At 39.9% G+C, this 26,463-nt stretch overlaps 1 protein-coding gene across 2 annotated transcripts in view; it reads right to left on the reverse strand.

Annotated features, from left to right (window-relative positions):
- Positions 1 to 26,463, reverse strand: part of POU6F2 (POU class 6 homeobox 2) — a 402,341-nt gene that overhangs the window by 47,612 nt on the left and 328,266 nt on the right. For both annotated transcript variants that reach the window (XM_075921733.2, XM_075921734.2), the window contains exon 6: positions 13,689 to 13,835. In XM_075921733.2, coding sequence (XP_075777848.2) covers positions 13,689 to 13,835 — 147 coding nt within the window. The remainder of the gene's footprint in view (positions 1 to 13,688; positions 13,836 to 26,463) is intronic.

A 26,463-nucleotide genomic window follows, 5' to 3' on the forward strand; every position in this document is an offset into this window, starting at 1 on the left:
TAGGAAAAAATTCCTAACTGTCAGGGTGGTCAAATATTGGAATAAATTGCCAAGGGAGGTGGTGGAATCTCCCTCTCTGGAGATATTTAAGAACAGGTTGGATAGACATCTGTCAGGGATGGTGTAGACGGAGGTTGGTCCTGCCTTGAGGGCGGGGGGCTGGACTCGATGACCTCTTGAGGTCCCTTCCAGTCCTATTATTCTATGATTCTATGATTTGAATCTCTCCTGAGTGGCTCCACAAGTGCACAGCTTACAGGGAACACTGATTAGTAATATTTGTGCTGTTTGAACTTCAAACAGCTGGCCAGTTTGGCTCAGATGAGAATCCAAAGCTTTCTGGAATACAATCTATTTAGTGTATTATTTTGGGATGGAATTTTATATGCTAAGATGCTCTCATGAAATTTCTGATATTTGCTGATTTCAACTATGCTGGCACTACAGTAAAACCAGCCCTTTCTGAAATTTAGTACAGTAATTCCTCATTTAACACTATAGATGCGTTTCTGAAAATATTCATGCTAAGCGAAAATGTGCTATGCAGTGTTAAATTTCCCATTAAAAATAATGGAAAAGGTGGGGGTTGTGTTTCAGGTGGTGGTGGCAAAGTCCATTTTTTTGTTGGTGCTGGGTCATCAACGTCCACGTTAGATATCTAGCAACACAAGAAAACTAGCAACACAAGTCGCCACGGATTGCTAAAACACAAAGATAAACATGTGAATGAGCAGAATGCTGTGTCACGTGTATTCATCCGCTCATGCGTATTACCACAGTTTTCACCAACTTATACCGCCACACAAAGTAGTCTTCCACTTGATTATTTTCCTGTTACTTCAGGGACGGTCGTGTTATTCAAAAAAGGTTCCCCCCCCAAAAATCGTGCTATTGTGAAAACATGATAAGTGGGCACATGTTAAACGAGTAATTACCATACTTCCCTTTTCCTGTCTAAAACAAAAAAAAGCAGAGGTACACAGAAATTTAAAAAGTGATTAAAAAAAAAGGATTGTGCCCTTTTCCATTTCTTAATGTTTGATAATGAAGGCCGCATAAGAACATAAGAAGAATGGCCCTACTGAACGAGACCAAAGGTCCATCTAGCCCAGTAGCTTGTCTTCCAACAGTGGCCAGTGCCAGGTGCCCCAGATGGAATGAACAGAAAATGCAGTCATCAAGTATTCCATTCCCTGTTTCCTATTCCCAGCTTTCTAGCAAACAGAGGCTCAGGATGCCATGCCTGTCCATCCTGGTTAATAGCTATTGATGGGCCTAGCCTCCATGCATTTACTGTTTTATTTTTTATTTTAAATTGTGACTTATTTTTAACCACAGAAATCTCGGGAGTATCAAGTGTTCTTTATTTTATTTTACTACTGATATTTGTTTGAAGACCAGATAATGGTTGGAACAATTTCTCAGATCTTAACTTGGCTAGTAATATCTTGATACATTTCCCTGGCAAGGCTATACCTTAAAAAACTCTTAAAATTAATTTTGTTGATATTATTTTAAATGCTCAGGAATGATGCAGACTGAAGACTTATAAGAAAGAATCCCTAAGCAGCTCTTGGATGTCAAATTTCCATGTTCTGTACAAACTCTGTGAAGGAAATTGCTTTCTTGACATGATGCTCATTTATCTCCTCTTCTTGTGTATTCTTTGAGGGCTCCTTTTGCATCATTTTTCTGGATAGTACAATGCCGATTTAAACATTTTTACCTTTGTGTGGTTGCCAAAGACTACAGTGATCGAGGAAACCAGGCATGCATCATTCATGTTTGCTGTCTTTTTACTGCATGTGGTTTTAAGGAGAAATAAAAGGCAGGAGGAAGCCCTGGGTGCTACTTTCTACCATAAATGTTGTTTACCAGCTACCCTTTCCATTGCTGAATTTGCATTATACACATTTGAGCTTGACTCAATAATATTTCACCTGTGTTTTCATTTGTATTCAGAAAAACGGGAATTGTTGTACTATATTTACTCATGTGATTTTGTATCTGAAATCCTGGATACATTATACTGTTGAGTAAGAACTTTCCCATAAAGTTTGGCTTGCATTCCTGTGTATGCCAGACAGATATACAACATTGTTCAAACCTAACAAATTTGTTTACTAGCATAATATTTAGTGTAGCAGTGTAAGCGTCAGGTTTGCAAATCAAGGCCCTCCTTGGTACAGTCTACTTTGCTTTGTGGCAGGGGAAGGGAGAGAGATTTCATAAGACAAGAGCCCTAACAGTTGTGTTTAACGTGCAGGGCTGTGCACACTGGACAGCCTGTGATGTACAAGAGGTCAGACTGGATGATCTGGGGATCCCTTCTGGCCTTAAAACTCTGTGACTCTACAAAGAGGGTCTTGCCTGAGTTCATGGTTCTACAGTGGGACTCGTTTAACTCTTCAATGGACCCAGCTAAGTGCCGGGTGTGTGAGAGGAGATTGGCATAAACACTCCTCCCCATTGGTAAGTAAATGAAGTTGTGGCCTGGTTCATAACACCATCCCTTATGTCACAGCCTAGGGAAAAGTTGAAGGCAAGGGCTGAAGTGGGGAGGATGGCAGAGAGGAAATGGATCAGGCTTCAATTAACCAGGGTTGGTGCACTTGAATGTGGTACTCATCCCCAGGCCCTCCCAACCACTGAGGGGGAATGCTGTCTATCTGCCCCCAGCAAAAAAAACCCCCTAAAAACAAGAAGAAACCACCCAAGGCCAGGAAAGGTTTGGGGAGATCCTGCCTACATGCTATGGTGTGGCTGGAGCAGAGAACCTGGCCATCCTCGCACTACAGGAGCTGCTCTAGAGTGAGTGTACTGTGGCCTTGTACTCCAACCCTGTCTCTGTCCCCACACTTGCCTTCTACCCTTTGGGGCAAGAAAGGCAGTAGGATCGCAATTGCTGTTGTGCACAGAACCCTAAAATTCTTTAATCTGGCCCTGATCAGCCTATTTTGGAACCCAAATGTCCCTGAGAAATATTTCAGCAGAAGGCTGGGTATCCACTGCTGTATTTAAAGGTGCACAGCGTTTTACTTTTCTCCTTAAAGAGGGAAATAACGAAAGAAAAGACAGAAAAGATTAAACAGTGAACTACAAGTAATCAAATTAACAAAGCGACTGAGTAGGACAAAGAGGAGAAATCTGGAATGAAAGCCAGGAAAAGGATAGTTAACTTGATGGGCTCTGTCTGATGGTTGTAACACCATATGCCAAAAGGATGGTACTTCCTGCTGTGGGCTACTGTTTTATGTGAGTCCGATATCATGGGCTTCTACGTTCAGTCTGTCTATCTAGGCCTCCATCGCATCAACTAGGCTGTGTCATGGCTTAACATATGTGTCTTGCAAGGAGACACATATGTCTGGGGGAGAGGATCAGGTCTCTGGAGAGGTTAACATGTTAAAATTAAACTTTATTTTCCCAGTTGGGCTGCAATGGCCTATTTATACAATTTCTTCCTTGATAGCTAGCTATTTTTTTAACATTATAACTTGTACCTGGCCTCTCTCATCTCCTGCTCAACTGTCTCCCTGATGTCCCAATCACTCTCTGATCTATTTTTCTTTTCTCATCTGTAGGTTGGATGCTAATATGACACATCCAACCTCTAAGACAAACCATTTATTTTGAAAGTTGGCTGTCAGAGTATTTGAAGCATCAAAAATTAAAATGAATGTTTATTTGGCTACTGGGTGTGTGGTGTCTTGGTATTAAATTATTTCTTGAGAAGTGGATTTTTAGACTGTGAGGATGTGTGTATTGTTTCCTTAAATATGCGGCAGGAAGCCAGAAAGATTCCGTGTAGAATCTCCACAGTGAAGCAGAAAGGAACAAGACAGTAGTTTAAGGGATTCTACTGTTTTCTTTGTTTTAATTAAATCTATGTTGTACCCCACAGAGGGAAACTCTTTCTTTGAATTTTTGCCATTGTCATATAACTTTTCCTACATTCATTTTCTATAAGAAATATCAATCTGCAAATTTCACTGAAAAGGTCTTTTAAAAATTAGATATCTTGAACAGCATCAGCAAAGGTACTTTTAAACCCATATTTCTTTGGTGCATTCTCAATTTGTATACACATGCACACAAAACTCCCTTTGATACCCGTGACAATTATGCTTTCATGTCAAAGAGCAGACAAACCCTTATGCTGCACTCTATAACAATCTGATCCAATGCCCAGTGAAATACAGAACAACTAGGATGACCCCAGCTTATTCTGCTTTAATGTTCTGTACAACTTTTCCAAAAGCTTCAGAGGGTTAGCCGAGTTAGTCTGTAACAGGAAAAACTTAAAAAACAACAAATAGTCTAGTAGCACCTTAAAGACTAAGAAAACATGTAGATGGGATCATGAGCTTTCGTGGGCACAGCCCACTTCTTCAGATGACACGTTGTGCCCACGAAAGCTCATGATCCCATCTACATGTTTTCTTAGTCTTTAAGGTGCTACTAGACTATTTGTTGTTTTTTAAGTTTTTCCTCTCCCCCCAGTGGAAAAGAAATAGAGGAATTCTCTAGGCCATTTCTAGATCTATGACAAGAGCATGCAAAACCTTCCTAATGGAGAATTGTCATGGTGTGTGATGGGGCACCTACCCTGCTGTGGCCCTGGGAAAGGGGTGAAAAGAGCCTAGGGAGGCTGGTTGGGAAACAGCCATTTAGGATGGGGGAAGAGAGGTTTGCAGACAATGAGGGAGTTGGCTGGAACTGCCAGTCAGGACCCAGCCAGCTCAGATAAAAGAGAACTGCAGATCAAGGTGAAGGAGTCTGCTGTTGAGAGACACCAGCCACTAGGAAAGGGGAAGTGTTAGCAGGGACAGGGAGAAAGCTAGGGGGAGCTCCTGATGTGCTGTCTGGACTTGTAGGCTTGAGACTTTGGGAAGAGGGCAAAAGAGTGGAACCCAGAGGCAGGAACAGAAGGAACTGGGACAGTAGAGAAGTGGCCCAGGAAATGGATAACAGTGAGTGGGAAGGAAGAGGCAGCAAGAAGCAGCTGTTTGCAGCGTCCCTGAGCTATGCCTAGAGTAGTGGGTGGGTCTGCCCCCCATTAGTTGCTGCAGTTTTCCTCTCCTTTAACATGAAGAGCTTTCAAGGATGAAAAGGTTTTTCTCTTCCAAGTTCATCAGTTGGGCTGCCTTTCTGTGGAGCCAAGATTTCATTCCCCCTTGACTGTGATGTATGCCGCTGCTGTTGTGTTCTCTGTCACTACCAGGCTTCACCTGTTTGTGTCTCATCCTTTATGTTTTCAAATGCCAGTGAAATGGTCACAAACACTAGTCAACTGATGCTCTCTATGCTTCCTTGAATAATCACTGGCTCTGAGCCAGTCCGTCACACAAGCATTTCCACTTTGCAATACGCATATATCCATGGCTTATACTTTCCTCTTCGCCTTTTTTTCCAGGAGAAGACTATCTTGAACATTCTAGGGGCAGCTACCTCTGAAAGTCTGAGATGATGTGCCATACTTCAAGTGGATTTGCATGTTATGGTATGGACACTAAAGGTACATCTACAATATATAGCTATTTTGAAATAAGCTATTCTGGAATAGTTATTCCGAAATAGCTTTTGAAATAGCATATCTACACTGCAGGGAAACCTCAAAATTAGTCCGAGGCAGGCTTCCCTAATGTAGACATGCTATCTCGATTTAGAGCCCTAGGAGGCATTGGGGAGGAATAATTTAGAATGGCCCTGGTGAGGGGTTATTTCAAAATAGCAGCAGTGGAGCATCTACACGCGCCTTATATTGAAATAGCTATTTTGGGATAGGTGTTATTCCTCGTAGTATGAGGAATAAGCCATCCATTATTTTGAAATTATTTCAAAATAACAGAATGGCTGTGTAGACACTCTCATTGTTATTTCGAAATAAAGCTAGTTATCTTGAAATAACGGTGCAGTACGGACTCACCCAAAGAGGCCTGAATTCCCAGAAGTCTCACTGTGACCTCTGAACTGGCCTCTGATTATGACCTTGGTGATCTGAGAACCATCTAAATGGTCTGATATGGGTTTGATATGCTTTTCCTTAAATATGAAAATGGCCTTTACTGTATTATTACCCCTCAAGGTGCTGAACAGATTGATTGTTCTTTGAGTTATGGCTGTGTTTCCAGTACTGATAGGAAAGCCAAGCAGGTAAGCCAGTCTCGTCTTCTCTTCTGAGTAAACTCAGATTAGCATCTTACTGAGGAAGGAATAGATAGATGTGTACTGAGTGTTCTGCTTGAGAGAGAGAGAGAGAGAAAGAGTACTCATTAGATCAGGGATAAAATTTGAAAAAAACACCTATGTAAGTTAGGCACTCACGAGGCCCTCTCTCACTGAAAATAAATGGCATGTAGGTTCCTAAATCCCCAAGGTTATGTCAACATAACAAAAAAGCCACCATAGCCTCTAGTGACAGACAGATACATTTGGGCTTATGGCTCCTGCCTAGACTCTGAGATTCTCTTGCCTTACAGGATTTCTAAGACTTGGCTGTAGGACGAGCCTGAACATCCATTTTAAGGCCTGCAGTGAAAGCCGTGACAGCCCGAGTCAATTCACCTGTGCTCTGAGACTTGTTGCAATGATGGGTTTATTTATTTATTTATTTTTGCTGCATAGATTAACCCTATGCTTCTTCTGAAAAGGGGACAAAGATATTTTTGAAAATGTTACCCCTCACTTATAAGCACTTTAGTAAACACTCAGGCCAGAGGTCATAAACCCAAAGATCAAATTTTATACTGGAAATAAGATTTGTAATGAGGAAATATAAGGGACACTTTTGATAGGAGTATATGAATACTGACTACTTTCATGTTGATAGAATCTCCATATGGACCTTTCCTTTCCTTTCTCTATTTAGAGACTTGACTTGAGATCCTATACGGTTTTCACTCTCCCATATCTTTTGGTTATCAGAAAATTGAGTAAATTCTATGCAAATTCACTTCCAAGGGTATTCCCTCTGTACCTCACAATTTTCAGTATGTGTGATTTAGCTTCCCATATCAGCTTCTTTGTTTGGGCCTTCTTTGAGAGTAAGAAGAATCTGCTCCGGGAAATATGTTTACATTCCCTTCAGTATCCGATCTATAGATTAACACCCATTTGTCTGAGGTTTTGAAGGAAAGAGTTGCAGCCTCCTCTTTTAAAGCTGACCTCTTCCCCAGAGTGCGTGGGTATCCAAACATGCTGAGTGGTCATGGTGGTGGGATGCTCATTTGGATAGTGTCCTTCTAAATTTTTCTTCCCTTTTCTGAAACTTTTTTTTTTTCCTGTGAGGAAGTTAGAATCTTTTCCATGAAATATGGGATATCTGTGATCCCAAAATATCTTTCTGTTTCAATTGGCTTATCTGAAATTGCTCATTTATTTGAGGATCATTTTTTTCAAACATCCACAAGTTTTCTGTTATAACTATCCCCGAGCCAAAAACACAACCAGTGTACACAAACTAAAGATCTTGACCATATATATCACCCATTTCCTGCTCTATATTCTTTACAAGCTTAAGGCAGGATAGTAGTAAAAAATACACATTCAGCAAACAAAATAATTCCACAAACAAATGTTCCTTTCATTACATAGTTTTGAGGAGAAGCCAATGGAGCAAATCTCTCTTTCAGTTGACCTTTCTTGACAGGCTGAGCCTCTTTTCTGCCCAAAAAAGCATTCAGAGAGAGATGCACCCCTCCTATGGTCTCCAAGAGCTGTAAATGCGCAGTCTGATCAAATTTGGAGGGGAAAAAAAGAGCGTGACCAATGGGAGCGCCAATCCGCAGTATCTTTTGAAATACACAGTAGAGTATTCTGGCAGTGGGCTCCCCAAGAAATGGCTGTTAGTCCTAACAGTGGCACAGCGTTTATCAAAGCAAACCAGCCAGTGGTAATGGTAGCATAGAGAAGGCAACAGTGTTTTAGATGGCTGTGACCAGTGTGAGATGGCCTGGCATTTAAAACACTGATGGCTAGCACTAACAGACACGAGTGTTCCCATCTGAGCTATCAGCTGTGCTGATGGGAGCCGACAGCCACGATGGGACCCTGGTCAAGGTGTGTGTGTATGTGGGGGGGGGGGGAGGGGATGGGTTTGCTCTGCGCTCCTAGAAGGGTTGGGACTGGGCCCTCAGTGCCACCCAGAATAAGCTACGCCAGCCCCACAGCCATGCCAGCCCTCTCCCCCCAGTGGCGATTAAAAGAGCCTGGGGCTCTGGCTGCTGCTGCAGAATCTCTGGCTGATCCTGTAGAATCTCTGGGCCCTGGGGCAGTTGTTTCTCCTGCCCCCTCAGCAGGCCTGGATGTGCAGCTCCAGCGGTGGAAGCCATGGTGGGAAATTTTAAGAAAAGGTGTAGTGTGGACACAGAACAAGGCACTGGCACATTTGGAGAGTGATGTGAACTGTAAGGCCTCAGAGGCAGCTCTGATCGACATTGTACCTCACACAGTCATTGTGGCTCCAGAATTCCCTGAAGAGTAACACATTCATGCTTGCCATTAATTAAAGAAATGGAACATGCACTTGCTCTCCTCCACAGCCAATCACCTCGGCTGGCTGGTGCACAACAGACGCTGGGCAATGGGAAAACTTCACAACTTCTTTGAGATCACTAGTACGACTAAACGTGCACAGTCCTTACACTGGGGTAAGCAAGATTGTCATTTTCACAAGGACATCATTTCCACCAGACCCTTACACCCCTGTTCACTAACTAGTAGTGTTATAGTTTAAAGGTCAGAAAATGGAAAAATCCATTATATTGTTTGTCATGCATGAACAATTAAGATATTGTTTATTGAGAGAAGTTTTGTCTACTCACAGATCTTAATTGAAAATGTTTTGATTTAATTTTAAATCAGTTTATACTGCTGTCTGAACACTCTTACTTCAGTTTAAGAGCAGTGTATTTATGTAAACCAACCCAAAATAAGCCTGATTTTAAACCAAAATAAGAATGTCCATTTGGACTTTTGCACCAGTTTAACTAGGCTGATTTGAAATCACACTTCAAATTAAGCTGGTGCAACTTCTTTATATAGACAGGCTCTGTGGTTAGAGGCAACTATAGGGCACATATCTAGAACAGAAATAAAATGCTGCAATTAACTTCTAGCATATCTTGCTGCAGACACTGCATTTTTCAAAAGAAGGGCATTGTATGGTCTTTCAGAAATAGAACACTTATAACATTGTGCCTTATAATTTATAATCCAGTTTAGGACTAAATACATTAATGTGATGCTTATACTAGTCCCAAAATTTTTAAGAACAAAAGAGATTCATTAAAACTGAGGGTTAGTTTATAGGCAAGTGCTTGACATACCAAGGGGAAAAAAAGTTGTAAGAGAACACGAAAATAGCAATAACACTTGAACAAAAAGTGCATTGAGAGAGATTCTTTTTGAATGGGAGATACTTTACTATTTAGCAAATCAATCTACATAGAGTCGCAATCCTACTCTGCTTTCTGTCCCTGGTTTTTATGGCTCACGACATATTAGACTGTGCCATATATAGCACACAGTGATAAAAATTCCCCATCTTATTTAATTGTGACCCTTCAATGGATTTGAAAGGGAATGCTTTATTTCCATTTCTTTAATTTATTACTTTTTTAGCTGATGAAGTGTTTTATTTTATTAACCTTTGTGTTTGAGAGTTGATGCTTAAAAAAAAAGGCCCTTGGCTGTATTGTGAAGGCCTGGAACTGAATAATGCACTTTAATAATGAGGGATAGAGCTATGGCTTTCGCTGATGGCTGTGACCGGCTCTGTGACCTGATTATGTCGCAGAGTGTCAGCAGCTGAGACACTACAAAAGCGAGCGCATCCCATCAAATCTATCTCCATTGTAATCACTCTCACTGCTGAGAGCCTTGTTAGGAGCAGAGAATCCATCAGGCCTCATTAGCACCATTTACTATCAAGAAGCTCAAAGAGCAAATGTGTGCGCTCATCAGAATAATGAGAGCCAAAGTACCTCTATTATTGAGTTGGATCAACAATGCCACGCTCTTTGTTTAGTTTTGCAAGCTAATTGCAGATTAAAAATCTCTACAGATAGTTATGTATGTTAATTTCTGTGAACTGCACCTAAGACTCTCTACATGTAGATGGTTTTCATATCTAAGAAGATAGGCACATGTTCAATGTAGACTGAGTCCTTAAGATGGTATTCTTAAATGACACTGAGATCATTCTTTAAATCCACTGTATAATTAATATGTTCATAATTCATGTATATTAACACTGACATTATTCTTACATTAATGCCAACAAAGGAATATTAGTGCTTTTTGTTCTCTCCTAATCAGAACACAATTTTATAATGTTATTAGATATCACTTTTTTATCATGCTATGTTCTTCCATTTCTGTTTCACAATCCCTCAGGTTGTCAAAATGAGTATTTTTCCTGTTAAAAAGCTTTTGCCTTTACTATAAAATGACTGAATTTCCTAAGCTGCAGTGCACCCTCACTTAAAACCCATGTAAATCCTGCTGCAGCCAACAGGATTGCATGAGTGTAGTTGAGGGCGGAATTCAGTTGTGTATTTTAGTCAAGTACAAAAACAAGGTTGGGGTAGCCTTTTGTAGTAACCATCAGAATAAGAATGCTTTTGTATCTGTTTCTTTTATCTACATGCAGTAGAGTAATTAAAAATCTTCTATTTTTCTGCATCTGAAATAATTCCAAGTGTGTAAGTGACACCAGTAGCCTAGTGGTTTTGAACAAATGGGCTTCTTAACATTGAAGACAGATAACCTAATTTGCCTGTTAATTTAGACAATTAACATAGACTTTTCTACTTATAGGATAACAAAGTAATCAGGTGATGTAATTTTTTTTATCCAACTGATAAAATCTTCTGATATTTGGTTGTGGAAAAACTCAGGCTTCTCAAAGGAGAAGTAGTGGCATAAGAAAAGAGATCATACCAACATTTTTAAATTCCAAAAATAAACAAATACAATTTTGCTGCATAAAAGGTGGTCATGCTTGTATAATCTGGACAGTCTGAACATAAAAATGGAGTTAAAGGTCAAGCCATACGTCACCCATAAGGCAGTTTTCCCCTAGATTTGCAGTAGGATCTCAGATTTGACCAATATTATATTACTGTGTTACAAGGGATAAAGGGTCACCATGTATTTAGTCGACAATTATACAAGACCTATATCTTTAAAAGATAGAGGTATGCAATTAAAATATTTGCACATATGAATGATTACTTCCCTGAGCCTAAATTTTCAAAACTTTGAAGGAGCCTGATTTTCAGAAGGCAAGTACTATACTCTGCACTTTCTGCAAATCAGGACCCCATAAAAGGTTTCAGATTGAGCATTAAGTTTTAAAAATCAGACCCACCATTTTTGCTAGGATGTAATTCATTTGAAAACAGAACTCCTCAGTCTCAAATCCAATATGCCTGTCACATGGGCTTAAGAAGCATGTTTTAAGCAGTAGACTAATGTACAGATGGCTTCTACAGAAAGCACTTTCCTTATTTTTATTATTATTATAATTACTATTTATTTACAATTGTGGTAGTGCCTGGGAGTGCCATCCATGAACCAAAGCCCTATTGTGCTAAGCACTCTACAGACACATAACAAAAAGGCAGTCCCTTTCCTCAAAGAGCTGAGTAGACAGAAAGACATTGTAATTTTATTTAACAATAGAAAAAGATTCTCTTTTTCTCTGAAACCTGTGGAGTTACTGGATTTTCCTTTACCTGTGTGGACTAGCTAGCAGTATCTTGGTCTGATTATATAGTTTCATTCACTGATTAAAGAATTAGTATTATGTTTATATCACGTGGCTTACATACATTCTTCACTTTTTTGTTTTCTGGAGAGAACACGTAAGGAAAAAGTACTGAAAAGCTGGTGTGAATGTATATCTTCAACTCTCACAATTAACATCTTAGGAGCTAAGTGTCTCTTGTGAGAGAAGGATATGTACTATTTCTGGAGCATGGATATAAAGAAGCAGGCCTTCTAGATGGAGGTGATCTGACTATGAATTATAGGTATTATAACCAACTTTTCTTCCATACCAATACCCCATGCCTCCAGAAATCTTAATAGGCTTTTGAGAGCCTCCATTTAAAGCTGGCTGCATAAAATGATCCTTTGATGAAAAGGGATTGAAACAAGGGTTAAAGTAGACATTGAAAGGTTATTGTAGAGGGCACATTGTTCATACAATCCTCCTTTAATATGTGTGGTGTGCACCTGCGATAAGATGATTCATTAGATAAGGCCTCACTTTGACAAGCTCCATCGTTCAACCCTCGGGGTAGTGATGGAACAATTCAGCACCCACCCAGTAAATATAACAAGGTCAGCATTTTTTCTGGGACTTAGATGGGGGAGACCAAAGCTCAGGATGCATCTTATGCTTTATGTAAAAAAAAAATCCCCATAAAGTTTAAGGATATCATTTTTGTTTTCTATTGTTTTACAGATCCGAAAAAATATAACCTTTGTCTCTAGTACAAAAAAATCAGTGACATAAAATTATGAGGAAGAAAAGAACAACTTACAATTGGTGCTTTTTTAAGTTATATGTCAAAAACTGTAACTTATAATTACTGATATCCAGGGCTGTATCAGTCTATCAAACATCTATTGAAGTGTCTGTTATCAGACTGATTTTTTTTCATTTTACTAGTGTCTATTCAAATAACAGGTTTGTTTTTATGGTACAGAGTACCAAGTGAGCAGTACTAATCTTAAACTATATTATTACACTTACTATAGTGATTTAATTATATTACTATTTGCAGTGAAACAAAGAGTCTCATGACTTTTGTTACTGACATGATAGAATAAAGCCAGTCAGTGCTCATCATTCAGAAAGGTATTTAAGAACATGAAGGCAATGGGATTACTCATGTGCATACCTTTCTGAATTCCAGTTTATAGCAGGACCAGAATGATATCAACTTCAATAAACACAGATAAACCCCTCTGTATAAGTATGATAACATGAAACTTCCCTTTTAGACAGTTCAAAAATTTACAAATTATCATGTTTAAAAACACAGTAGTAAAAGACTTTTAAAAGACAACCGAGCCTCTTGAATTTGCACTGATGACTGGCAGACCCATTTCAAGTCGCTGAATTTTGGGAGTCTGTAACCAATGAGCAAACAATCGTACTAAATCTAAGATACTACATTACAAAATGTGCTTTGTTCATTTATTTTGACTACTGTGGAGTATTTTTATATACACTTGATAGCATACTAATGAATGTTATAGTTTATAAAAAATAATGCAGTCTTAGTATTACAAAACTTCAGTATTCATTTCAGGTATTAAATCTGTGCTTAGAAACAGGGAGAGACTTTTGGGGGTGGGGGTGAGAATTATCAGGTTCTTGAATTAGCATAGTGAGACTCAGCAACAATCTTCACACTTAAAAATACCACATGGTTACATGATTGTAATCTCTTCCCAAGTTTGTAATATAAAAAGCAAAAGCGGAACCATTTTCACTGTAAAAAACCTCCTCCCCAGCCCTAAACATTTCTGTTTCTTATCTTTCCCGGTAAACATTACTTATTTATCTTCAATATGTGCACTTACAAATTGCTGTCATGCAAAAGAAATTCATTTTTCTCCAAAGATCAATCTGCCATAAGAATTCACTGTTTTCTCCATCTTCCACTCACCTGTCCTTGTGCATTAGTGACTAGTTGACCTGTGACCCCCTGAAGACTGGAGAGTGCATTGCCAAAGGCCTGTGAGCTTGCTATTGAGCCCATGGCTGCGGCTGCTGCAGCCGCTGCTGCTTGACTTGCTAGTGGATTATTAACCAGCTGAAAAAAAAAAGAGAAAGAAACAAAAGATCATGGTAAAACCACTGATGAACATGGAGGCACACAAAAACACAGCACTAAATGAATATATAAATGCTACCATACTAACACGGGAATACTCTAGTTTATCCCTAGTGCTTAAGCACTTCTTCAGAGAGGTTTTTATTTCTGATGCACTGGCCGCTTTGAGAATGTATGTGTCTAAGAATCCCAAAGGAAACTCTATTGTCTTGAAGAACATAATTGCCCCATCGTTTGGAGTTATGCTTGTATTTCCTTCTTAGGTGCATAAGAGTGGCTCAGGTCTAGGTACCCTAATCTTGCCTCTATGTGAGGACAATGAAAGTTCAGTCTTTGATTTTAAAGGGAATGGGATCAAACCTCTATTTTGGCTGTTTAGATTAGAAAGATACCTTCTTGCTTCATGCTACTTCAGCTCAACTGGTATTTAACTACTGACCCCAAATATGAGAAAAAACACACTGCTTCTACTGGTTCGTAAATTCAAAGAATAGGCAACAAAACACAAATCACAGTCTGGAACTTGACCCTATGATTAAGTTAAATGGATGTCAACTGAAAATGAATAACAATCTCCACAGCTTTCTGTTTGCAAAACCATGGGAAATGTATTGATATAGTTATTATTTGTTCTTTCCTGTGAATAATTAATTCCAGGGTTCATGTACAATTCTCCAGCTGTCTACAAATTTCACTTCTTCTGCCATAATGACATGCTCAATATACAATATCACATGCATTAAGCATTCTTACTGATGGACCAATTTTCAAATGGTCATTTCAGCAGGATGGTCAAATCCCTCATAGCGATACTCCGAGTCACACTTGGATATGTAAAAGAACAATTATGTATCTAAATACCGAGGGAAGATTCTCACTCTGGGAATTCAGATGTCCTGTGGGAGACTGCTCCTGGTTGTATAAACCAAACCACACGTGCTAGGGAGCATGCTGGTGCTGAAGAATGGCTGAAGGAACAGACTGACACAAGAGATTAGAAGATATCCATCAGAAAAAGGATTCCTGGAATGGAGCATCTCTGAAGCCAGATGAATGGCTAGTTCAGGCAGTAGACAAGATCCACATTCAATTTCTTGCTCTGTCAGGCTATGTTTACACTGCACAGTTATTTCGGAATAAGCCATTCTGGAATAGTTATTCCAAAATAGCTTATTCCAAAATAGCATGTCTACACTGCAGGGAAGCCTCAAAATTAGTCCGAGGCAGGCTTCTCTAATGTAGAAGTGCTATCTCGATTTAGAGCCCTAGGAGGAATAACTTAGAATGGCCCTGGAGAGGGGCTATTTTGAAATAGCTGAAGTGGAGTATCTATATATACCTTATTTCAAAATAGCTATTTTGGAATAGGCATTATTACTCGTAGAATGAGGTTTACAGAAGTCAGAATAAGCCATCTGTTATTTTGAAATTATTTCGAAATAACGGAATTGCTGTGTAGATGCTTGCATAATTATTTCAGAATAACGGCTATTATTCCAAAATAACTTTACTGTGTAGACACACCCTCATAGACTTAGGCAAGATACTTAGCTTCTCAGTGCTTCAATCCCCACCTTGAAAATGGGGACAATAGCACTTCCCTATCTCACAGGGGCATTGCAAAGGTAAAGACATAAAAACGGATACAATGGGTTGTATGATAACCTACTATGGAGATGGGTGACCTACAAGATGGGAAGGGAGGGTTTACTCTGTACCTAAAGGGAAGGTAGCCAGATGGTGTTAAATTCCTTCAGACAAAGACGGAAGAAACATAGGAGTTTGAGTCGGCTGTATTGTACTGTGAGAAGGAGGTGAAGAAAATTATCTTGGAAAAGGTGGCAAAGAAAGGCCAGGACCTGGACCCATAAGTGCTGGAACTGTAAACTCTGACTTGAAGTGGTTTCCATTTTATACAGGGTTTACAGTTTGGTTCAATGGCTTTCAAAACCCCCACTACACAAATTGTTCCAGCACTTCTATAAAGACCTGAACCTCATTTGTCTGTTTATGGGCCAAGACTGGAAGCTCCTTCTCCTCATCAGTTCTGAAGAGATGCCCAGTGACACAGTGCCCAAATTGTTCTATTGTGTTGAACAGAAAATGCAACTGCCATAGATGAGACAATAGATGAGGATACATCATATTTAGTCTTCATTCTGTTTTATGTATATTTGAGTAAGGTTTATTCAAACAAAACAAAAACCCTCTTACAAAGGAGTACATGATCTATTCTGGTCTTAGGTATGTGCCCCCAAAATATGTTCAGGAAGGAAAAAGGATACAGATTTTTTTTTCTCATCCTAACTGGAGAGAAAATGTCTCCTAAACCCCTGGAATACTATTGTTAGGAACACTGAGCTAAATTCTTTTGCTGTGTCAGATGAGGCCTTAATCCACTATGCAGTAGATAAAAAGTATGTATAATGAAGTTTCTTATAAGCATTGAGGATAACATTTCATTTATGAAAAATATTTCTACAGTATGGGACCAGAATATAGACAACTTGTTTACTTCAGTAAATTACTGGAAGACTTATCTGGCATTGCCTGGGTCCAGCCTTGGGTCAGAATAGGTGGGGGGGGAGAGGCTGCACAGTTCTTTCATTGGCACTGCCTGGGACCAGGGTGGGGAGATGGGACTGTAGGGGAGGTGCTCGACCCAGGGCCAGAGTGGTGCACCCAGCCTAGGGTCGGAGGGCAGTGGGCGAGCGGATGGGGGGAGGGGTGGGCCTACACAAGCCTCCGGCTGGCTTTCCCCAGGTCCGGGCTGGGTGCAGCGGGATGCCAAGCAGGCCAGCCAACTGCAGCTGAACTGGATGTCCTGCCGGCATTGGGTGCAACAATGGCTGTGGCTGAATTGCCTGGCTCCAGAGGTGCTCCCGTGGCGGAGGGCATGGCACTGGGGCCCAGGAGTAGGGCTTTGAGGTGGGGAGACACTTATCTGGTCCATGGGAAAGCCCCATCCCCAGCTGGCCACTCCTTTGGTGGCACATCTGCCCCCAGTGGTCACTTTTGCTGTATAGCTCTCCCCTGTGCTCACTATCCCCAGTAGAGGAGTGGTGAGTGAACAAATGGACTCACAGACAGACAGTTGCACAAATCTCCCTCATTTTCAATGGAGTGCCCTTATCACCAGTCTATTTTGGAGTGGGTCTTGGTCTTGTTTCTTGTGAAACACTTCAGAAGGTTTCTTGTTTTGTCTTGGTGAGAATAACAACACATTCCAAAACCTTGCTTTCCCCCCTCAGGATAGAAAACGTGTTTTCAGAACAGCTGCGTAGGGTTCTACCAAATTTGAACAGGGCTATCCCAACCTTTCCTAAATCAGATTAAAAAAAATAGATTTTCCTTTGAATATTTTCAGGATACATTGCAAGCTGTTGATGGGAGATTCAAATGTTCACAAAATGATTCCTTCTAAACTTTGATGCAACTTTGGGAATGGAGAACTCAAGCTTATCTTAATTATTTGGACAACAGGATAACATCTGACATATTATACCTTGCTCTAATTTTAAAATTATACCCATTAGCCTCTTTTAACTCTGGCTTGAAAGATTTCTGCTATTTCTGAATGCAGGCTTTAGCACTTGGGAGCACTTATTGATAGAAATATATTATGAAAGATCCCATTAAAGGACTCTTCAGTATTAGTTTCAGTTTTTAAATAGCGATTTAATTTAGAATGCTGAGGCTCTTTAGAGCTGTCATTTCTAGTTCCTGAGCTTCTGCTTCCACTCAAAGCAGCGTCTATAGCAGCAGGTCATGGAGATCTTACTTTAAAATGACAGGCCTAACTTCTCAAGAGTTCCTCAGTGTCTATTAATGTAATTATCTTGAAGTTCTTATGAGGAGGAGCCATGAAGTGCCTGAGTTGCTTCAACACATTTTCCCAAATCTAACCTCAAAGAAAAAAATCTATAGATCTGTATTCTGAGCTCTCTTTTCCTCTCAAGTCAATGGAACTGCATTATTAAAAATATGCTGTAAAATTAAGACAATAAACCAAAATAAAATAAAAAACTGGGATTCTTCTGCAGTAACAGTTTGTAGGTTTTGAAAATGCTCATTAAAAAAACATACTTTAAAAAAAATGTGTGCTGTTGTTACCATCAGCTTTTTACTCAACAACAACATGTATATATTCTTTGTGAAGAAGTATTATTGTTTCAGTAATGCAGTGCCTGAATGAATTGATCAAGAAAAACTGAACAAGTGTTTACATTTACATCAGGGATGGGGAACTTTTTGGATCGGGGGCTGCTGACCCGCAGAATAGGGGGCTATGGGCAGGGAGAAGGCCGAAGTGCTAGCACAGGCTCCCCATTGCTGGGGGAGGCCAGATCCAGGCAACCCTAGGGGCTGCATCCCGGGCCTTAGGTTCCCCGCCCCGATTTACATTAAGAAAAATAACAGATGTGAGAGCATGTACACTCCAAAATGTTCATCATGTTGAAAATTTGTTCCACTGGACTTCCAAAAAAGATCACATTTCACTAAGTAAAGAAATGCCTCTTTAACAAATGTAGTCCCCTTACTAAAGGTGCCTCTGCTTACTTTCTGGGAAGACCCTGTGTGCTGCAATGCAGCCTCACAGACTACAATTTCCATGAGCCCTTGGGAAAAACAGGAAGGAAGTGACTCTTGTGTGGGAGATCTAAGTCTCTCCCCGTGTGTGGAGGAAGACTCAGCAGTCTGTGGACTCATCTGTCTGTTTTTGGAGCAGAAAGGGAGCTAGGCTGCTGTGGAGGAGTTTGATCCAGTTCGGGAGCTGTTATGTGGCAGTTACAGACTGGGACAGCGAGTCTTTAGAACTGGGATCTAGCAGGCTGCTTCTGATTGCCCTAGAGGGGAGGCCGTTTGGCTGTACTTGTGTCTAGAAGCTACTCTGCATCCAGCACACAGAAGGAGACTGTGAGTAACTGGGCATCTTTGGGGAAATGCTGCCTGGGACAGACCACAGAGATACAGGCTAACTCTGGGTTCAAAGAGAGACAGAGAGGCCAACTCAGTGAACCAGAGCTGCTGCATAGCTGGGACCCACATATTTACTACCTACAGAGAATCTCCATTCCAGCTGCAGTTCTTCAAGCGTGCCCACGCAAGCAAGAGTCTGGGACTCTGAGTCCAGGGGTGTGCACACTCTGGGGTGGAATAAATATTGGCAGGGCAAATGGCAACTAGATAAGTTCCTTTTACTTCTGTGTACTTTGTTAATTGATGTTATTCACTGTTAATTTATTAAATCCTGTTTCTTTAAGTTAAGTAAAGGTTGTTCATTCTAATGCAATCTATTAGATGTATATTAGTATTCATGATTTGTAATTGTTGTTCTGGAGTTAGATCCAGTTTATTGTTGGAATAAGTTTATTCCTGGAGGTTCTCAAGGCACACCAGTAAGTGTGTTACGGGGCCAGCCAGGTAGGCACTGCCATTATATGTTCTTTATGAGCAAGGGACAGTAGCAAGGGGGTGGATACGGTTTCCCCAACTAAACATCATCATCAGTGGGTTGCTCAGGATCTCCTTTTATGTTAAAACCATCAGGCGCCCAGGCACACCTGTGAGTGTGACCTGCTCCCAAGTAACCCGGGGGAGGTAAAAGACAAACATTAAGAAGAACAAACAATCTGATCAATTAAATTAAAACCCAAGACATTTCAAGACACCAAGGCATAGTATAGAAAACTAGGCTTGTTAATTTTATTGTATGATCACTTTATGTAATGTCAGTAGACTATGAGAATAAGGATTTGTGGGTTTTTCAATGTAGGAAAGGGTGAATTTCACTTGAGATGCAACTTTGAAGGTGTGGGTATATTATAAATTGACAGATTGAATGCTTATTCTACAAAAGCCTACTTGTTTGCTAGATGGACTTTTTAAACTCTCACATTTCTGGTCACTAGCTAAAACTGAAATTACTGTAGAAACTTCACAAGCCTGATAGCCATTCTCAATAAGAATTCTGTGGCAGGGTCCTATCTGTACAGTCAAGAAGTTTGAACTGAAACTTCTGGCTGACAGCCGTCACTAGTTTACTACAGTAATAGAGATGTAGCCATGTTAGGTCTGGTCTTGCTGAAACAAAAGACAGGACTATGCAGCACTTTAAAGACTAACAAGATGGTTTAGTAGGTGATGAGCTTTCGTGGGCCAGACCCACTTCCTCAGATCAAATTGTGGAAGAAAATTGGCATGACCATATATACCAAAGGGATACAATCCCAATTGTTATTGCCCACGTCATCACTGCTTTGCTAATCAGTAACAGATTCCTAGGAACAATATCATTCCTATATTCTCATATACCTTAAACAGGAAGGACAAGATTTGTCAAACCTCTGAAGCTTAGCGAGCGGGGTGGCTTCAGAGCCTGAGCTCCAGCCCAAGCCACAACTTCAAAGCACTGTCTATTCAGCTATCGGTAGACTGCTAATGTGAGCCTTGCTAGCCCAAGTGTGTCAGCCTAGGCTCGGAGGCTTGCTCCAAAATGCTGTGCAAACATAGCATACCTTTGACGTTAGGCTCCTAAATAAAAGTGACCTCATTTGCAGAGGTACTGAGCAGCTGCCACTTCCTTTGAAGTTGTGTGACTTCCATTGACTCTGCTCCCAAATGCCTCACTAGAGAATAGATTTGTACTTATTAATTTTTTTAATGTACACAGCACCGATACACTGCAACCTGCCCCCTATAAAATCTAAAAATCTCTGATAGCATCTCATGAAGACACTAAAGGTTGGCTCAACATAGACCTTGTAAGGTACCTCCTTGTCACAGGAATGAGCTCCAGATAAATTATTGTAATACTAATACTACCACTTATAAATAATAATAAACAGAAACAAGCTTTACAGTCAAAAATTTTCAAGCTGGGTGCCAAAGCTTACTTCTCCTTTAGGTTCCTATACAAAAGTGATCTCATTTTCAGAGGTGCTGCATAATACATAAGTACACTGAACTCAAGAGAAAATTATTGTAAATCTAATCAAATAAAATAAGTTAAATGTAAAAAATACTCTAATCCAACATGTGGGACACTTGAACATTTTAAATCTCAGCAAAGTCAGTGGAAGTTATTTTTATTCTTTTTATCCTATATATCTATAAAATGGAAATTGCCATCTATCCTCCTGGATAAAATGCAGGCACCTTTCTGCATATTGTATAAGGGGATAATTACAGCATTTTATGTTTGTAAATGAAGAATGGTGTAGAATGTCTAATAAAAAGATTGCCATACCATTTAATCTTGCACTACTTTTTGAAAATAAACGGTGGCTAGGTAAATGTTGGAAGCAAGCTTTACCTTCTACCCCAATCTAAAAACCATCTGTCAACACTTATTTTAAAAATGTCTGAATAAAGATTTACATGATAGGCCTGTAACTATCCTATATAACTATACTGCTAAAGTCCATCATGGAAAACACATTTTAAAATGTTTGAATTTGTATTTACAAGTTACTGTAGACAGCAACAATTCTGTACAGGCAAAACAGACATTTAAACATATGCACATATCTATAAATATTTATATGTAAATATACATTCAGATATGTGCAATGGCATGAATGGTAGCGATGTGAGTATTAAATATCTGAAGGCATAGACTTGCTAGGGATTTTTAAATATCTGGTTCTCACCGATACTTAATCTGCTCATTATATACAATTATTGTGGCTGGGATATTTGCTGTCCAAATCAACGCTGAATTGCCTATCAGGAATAAGTACCGATAGTGGTATCGCTGATGTGACATGACTTGATTCAATGTAAAGCGACACGACCTGAGGTGCTGGAGAGAACACAGCTCTAATGTGCATCCTGGTCTCACTTATGCAGCATGGACTCTGGAGTGTGCCTCAAAAATGCCCACGCTGTCTTTTATAAACAAGGTGTAGAATATCTAATGTGGTTCAATTGGAACCATAACCCCTAATCCACAACCAGAGTTTATATTATCAAAGAAGATGTGTATGTGATATCAACAGCAAACCATGAAACAATAGGCACCATTCCCACAACTCTGCACCTCATTATAGAGATCACCAGTGAAGATAATAGTGCATGAATAGGGATGTTTATGAATGCAATTCCAGCCATGTTGATCTCTGCTCCTTTAACATGGGAGGGGAAAGGGGATTGGGAAGAGTCATATTTGAATCCAATCCTGCCACGGGAAGTCAACAGGAGCTGATTCAAATATGACTCTTCCCAATCCCCTTTCCCCTGACACCCTTAAAGGTTAACCCCTCTCTTCACAACTGAATTTCATCCTTACAATTTTATACTTTTTTCTGAAGTAGTTGGCATACACAGTAGGAATATAGAATCATAGAATAATAGGACTGGAAGGGACCTCGAGAGGTCATCGAGTCCAGCCCCCCCGCCCTCAAGGCAGGACCAAGCTCTGTCTAGACCATCCCTGACAGATGTCCAAGGGAATTTCCCAAACTTTCTGAAGAGGGTAGAATCACTTGAATTCAGCTTATTTCAGTTCCTTGATTCCTATTTCTATTAATTTTTCTATTCAAGAAAAATGGGTTATTACAGGCCTCCCTTGTTACCAAAAAATGAACCCTTATAAAATGGAAATTGCCATCTATCCTCCTGGATAAAATGCAGGCACTTGAGTCTCAGCAATCTGGATGTAGCAAGGTGTCACATAAGACATAGAACAAATTAATCCCTGTTGTCTAAATCATTTATTTGCCTTTAATTTAAATCCATAAGTGGGACATGCACATGTAAATTTGATCATTTGTAAGCACAAGTGATAATGTGCCAAAAACTAAATGGATGCAAACAGAGGCCACATTGAGAAAATGTCAGCCTTTATATCTAGATGTTTGAGTAAATCTTTCTGAAATGTTTTGCCTTGTCATACAACACATTATTTAAATGCACACACACAGACTCATACACTCTGCACTATTTTGTTGAATTAAAGACTGGTTCACAAAGGAAAATATTTTGGAAAATCCAGGATTCTTCTTCCGAGTGTGTGTGTTATGTGTAAATCCAGGATTCTGTGTGTAAATCCAGGATTCTTCGTGTGTGTGTGTGTGTGTGTGTGTGTGTGTGTGTGTGTGTGTGTGTGTGTGAGTGAGAGAGAGAGATTGTAAATGCCATGATGTGATGAGATCGTTGCTATGTTTTCTACTCTTGGAACAACATGATGTTTATAATTTAACAATCTCATATACTGGATCTGCTACCATATAAGCCTATGGGAAAACTTCTGTTGACTTCAGCAGGAACAAGATCAGATTCTTAACATTAGAGTTATGGGGAATCTGTGCCTTTTATCAGGCTTCAGCTCCAAATTCAGGTTCATCGCGCTTAAACATACTTTTTTCTGCCCAACCTGGGGCAAGATTCAAGCACACTAGGGTTGGGTTTTGAGTTCCCTGTAGGCCAAGTGCTTTTAAAGACAGGGGCCAACCAAAAAGTTCTCATCTGATTTGAAATACGTATACCCTCAAAGCTGAAGTGCATTTTGGATCTTCATGTAATCTGTAGGTCAGACTCTCGGACTAAATAATTTCTCAGGTGTTGAGCTGCTGCCCACAGACATGCCCACATGAATAAAATCAAACAAAGACATTACCTGGTTTCTAAGTCATTAAAAAGTTTCTCTCCAAATTCATAACAAAGCTTGAGGCATGAACCCACATAAAATAAAATGGATAAAAGGGTTTGCCTCAAACCCTATGAATAAAACTCCACTCTGATTAACACATATAAGAACCATGCTGTGGCTATCACATAACTTGTGGTCTGAGTGAAGGCAGGGGGAAAGGAGAGGATGCTGTGAACTCTTTCCCCAAATTATATTCTCACCACTGTTTACCAGTTGGCACTACTTAAGTACAGGGATGGTGGAAGGGAAGTTAGTTCTGCCAAGGTTGTATAGAAAGGGATGGTAGATGACCTTATTCTGCTTCCTTTACATTGGACAATGCTTGGGAACATCTACTCCTTGTTTTCCAAAGATGGAGGGATGAAGGCCTATAAGCATGCTCTCCCCCAGTATCAACAAATGTATTACATGATTGCCTCTGCCATATACAGGTATAATGCCTCCAACCACTGCCTCTCAGCACAGCAACATCCTACAGCCTCCATGTCTAGAATGTTTAGTTTGGCTCTAGCTATATTGCAGGGTGTACACATATCAGAGAGTATATTAAGGTGCCCTGTATAGAGACAGGCTTAATTATAACACAGAGCATCCACAGCTTCTGTACACATACATGGATGGATATGTTATCCTCATCAACAGCAATCTCAGCACATAAAGGTATATGTAAAAATTTCTGAGTGTATCTTTCTTGACAATGACCTTCCCCACCACAGTTTTCTACAGAAGATGAAATGCTGAAGGTTTAATGCTGTAATTGAGCCATATATACAAAATGTTTCTGCTGAGAACCCTCCTTCTCAGTCACTTCCATCCAATTTGGTGTCAGCCAGCAACCTGCCACCAAATTGAGCTGGAAGTCCTGATGCAGCGCTGTCAGACCTCTATTAGGCATGTTGCATGCGGGCTCAGGCCAGCTCAGTTTCATCCTTTAGCAATAAGGTAATTCCAGGTGAAGTTTTGTTAAATGTTCTTTTGAGAGGTGCAGAGAGAGAACAGTTTCCAAACATTTTAATTCTATCAGTGTTCCTACAAGCTTAATATTTTTTGCACAACCGTATCTATATCACATATCTCCTCTAAGAGCTGCATTCTTTTTTCATTCCATTTTATTCCTTTACTCTGGTCTCTTTTTTTCTCATCTTCTTTCCTACAATCTTGGACCTAAGAATCTTGGACCTTAAGTCTGCCATTTAGGAGTTCAGCAAAGACAGCACTAAATCTGTGTTCATAAAGGTGTGGTATCACCATCTTGATTCCTAATTAATTCCAATGTTGTATATGAAACCTCACACATTTTGCATCTGCAAAATTAAAATACCATCTAATGATTTTGGTAATCTGTCAACAGCAAATGGAAATACAGTTCAAGGTACGTAGAGCAACTGTGTGTTGCAATCTAAGACTTTGCAATTAGCACTGCGCTACATACACAACATCACAGCAACAAAGAAGATAAAATGGAGAGTCTCTCATTCCAAAAGCCCAGGTCCTTATCTTTTGAGGTAAAGAACAAGTGCTATTAGCAGTATAAAAATATGACACACAAGGGTGAGCTGTGGAAAATTTGCCATAAAATTCCTGTTCCAAGAATCTTATAGTTTAAGGCTACTGTCCTGCAAAGACTGGCTAATATTAAGTATGATCATAACTCTTTGTGGGACCATATCCTTTATATGAAGCTGGTTCTACTATTATTTTCTGATCATGTTTAGCTAACAGTCAAACAGGCTGAATACATTCAAAATCTAATGATCTCAGCCCAGAAGTAAATTTTCTTGCGTGATCTTAAAGCAGTCACAAGGGGTATAAGTCATGGCAAATTATGGGTCCTTGCCTCTCTCTGTCTTATACAATGTTAAACATAGTGTCACCACTTCAGAAATAATATATGTTATTCAATATTTGTCAATGGCTGACAGCACAGATGGATGAAATTGTAATTATGATTTATAATAATTTCAGCTATGTGCACTACCAAGGAAAATCTACTCACAGATATTCACCCAACAAATCTGGTACATGTGCAAAACTACCTACCATCTTTTTCTGCAGCAGCTCAGCTAACAACCTGAAAAGCTGTAACTTTTTCATTAAATCCCACATTATTGCCTTATTGTATATAGACTCATGTTCTTCCATAAGGCACTGTCAGTAGATAGATAGATGAATTTCTTCATGTTCTAAGTATTTTCTACTTTTATCTATTGACCAGATTCACAAAATATTTATGGTCCCTTCAGGCACTCTTTGTGCGTTACAAAACAAAGGATTTTTGTGCTAAAAATAATATAAGTTCCAAGCTTCTGAGACCAGATTCTGTTTTTCCTCATACTGGAGTAAATCCGGAGTAATTCCAAGTAAGTGAGTAGACTTACTCTAATTTTAAACAGGTATAAATGGAATTAGAATACAGGCCCCTGACTTTCTGTACATACTACAGATTTTGTAGAATAGGGTGGAATTTTCATTTAAAATCCTGGGATCAGCTGATTACACTTGAATTACACGTGAATCAAGTTTTCCTTAGGTAAGACCAACGTTTCTACACACTTACGTCAGTGTAAATTAGAAATAACTCCAATGAAGTCAAAAGAATTATGCCATTATAAAACCGAGTAGTCCTGTAGCACCTTAGGGTATGTCTAGACTATGTGCCTCTGCCGACAGAGGCATGTAAATTAGACTACCCGACGTAGTCAATGAAGCGAGGATTTAAATATCCCCCGCTTCATTAAAATAAAAATGGCCGCCGTGTTGTGCCGGCTCAGCTGATCGTTGGCACAGCGCGGCAGTCAACACGCGGATTGGTCGACAGGGAACACTTTTGTCGACCGCTCCTGTAAACCTTGTTTCACGAGGCATAAGGGAGCGATCAACAAAGGCATTCCCTGTCGACTGATCTGAGTCTTGACTGCTGCGCTGTGCCGACGATCAGCTGAGCCGGCACAACAC

The sequence above is a fragment of the Pelodiscus sinensis genome, chromosome 2, assembly GCF_052426305.1.
Source record: "Pelodiscus sinensis isolate ZL-2025 chromosome 2, ASM5242630v1, whole genome shotgun sequence".
Lineage (NCBI taxonomy): Eukaryota > Metazoa > Chordata > Testudines > Trionychidae > Pelodiscus > Pelodiscus sinensis.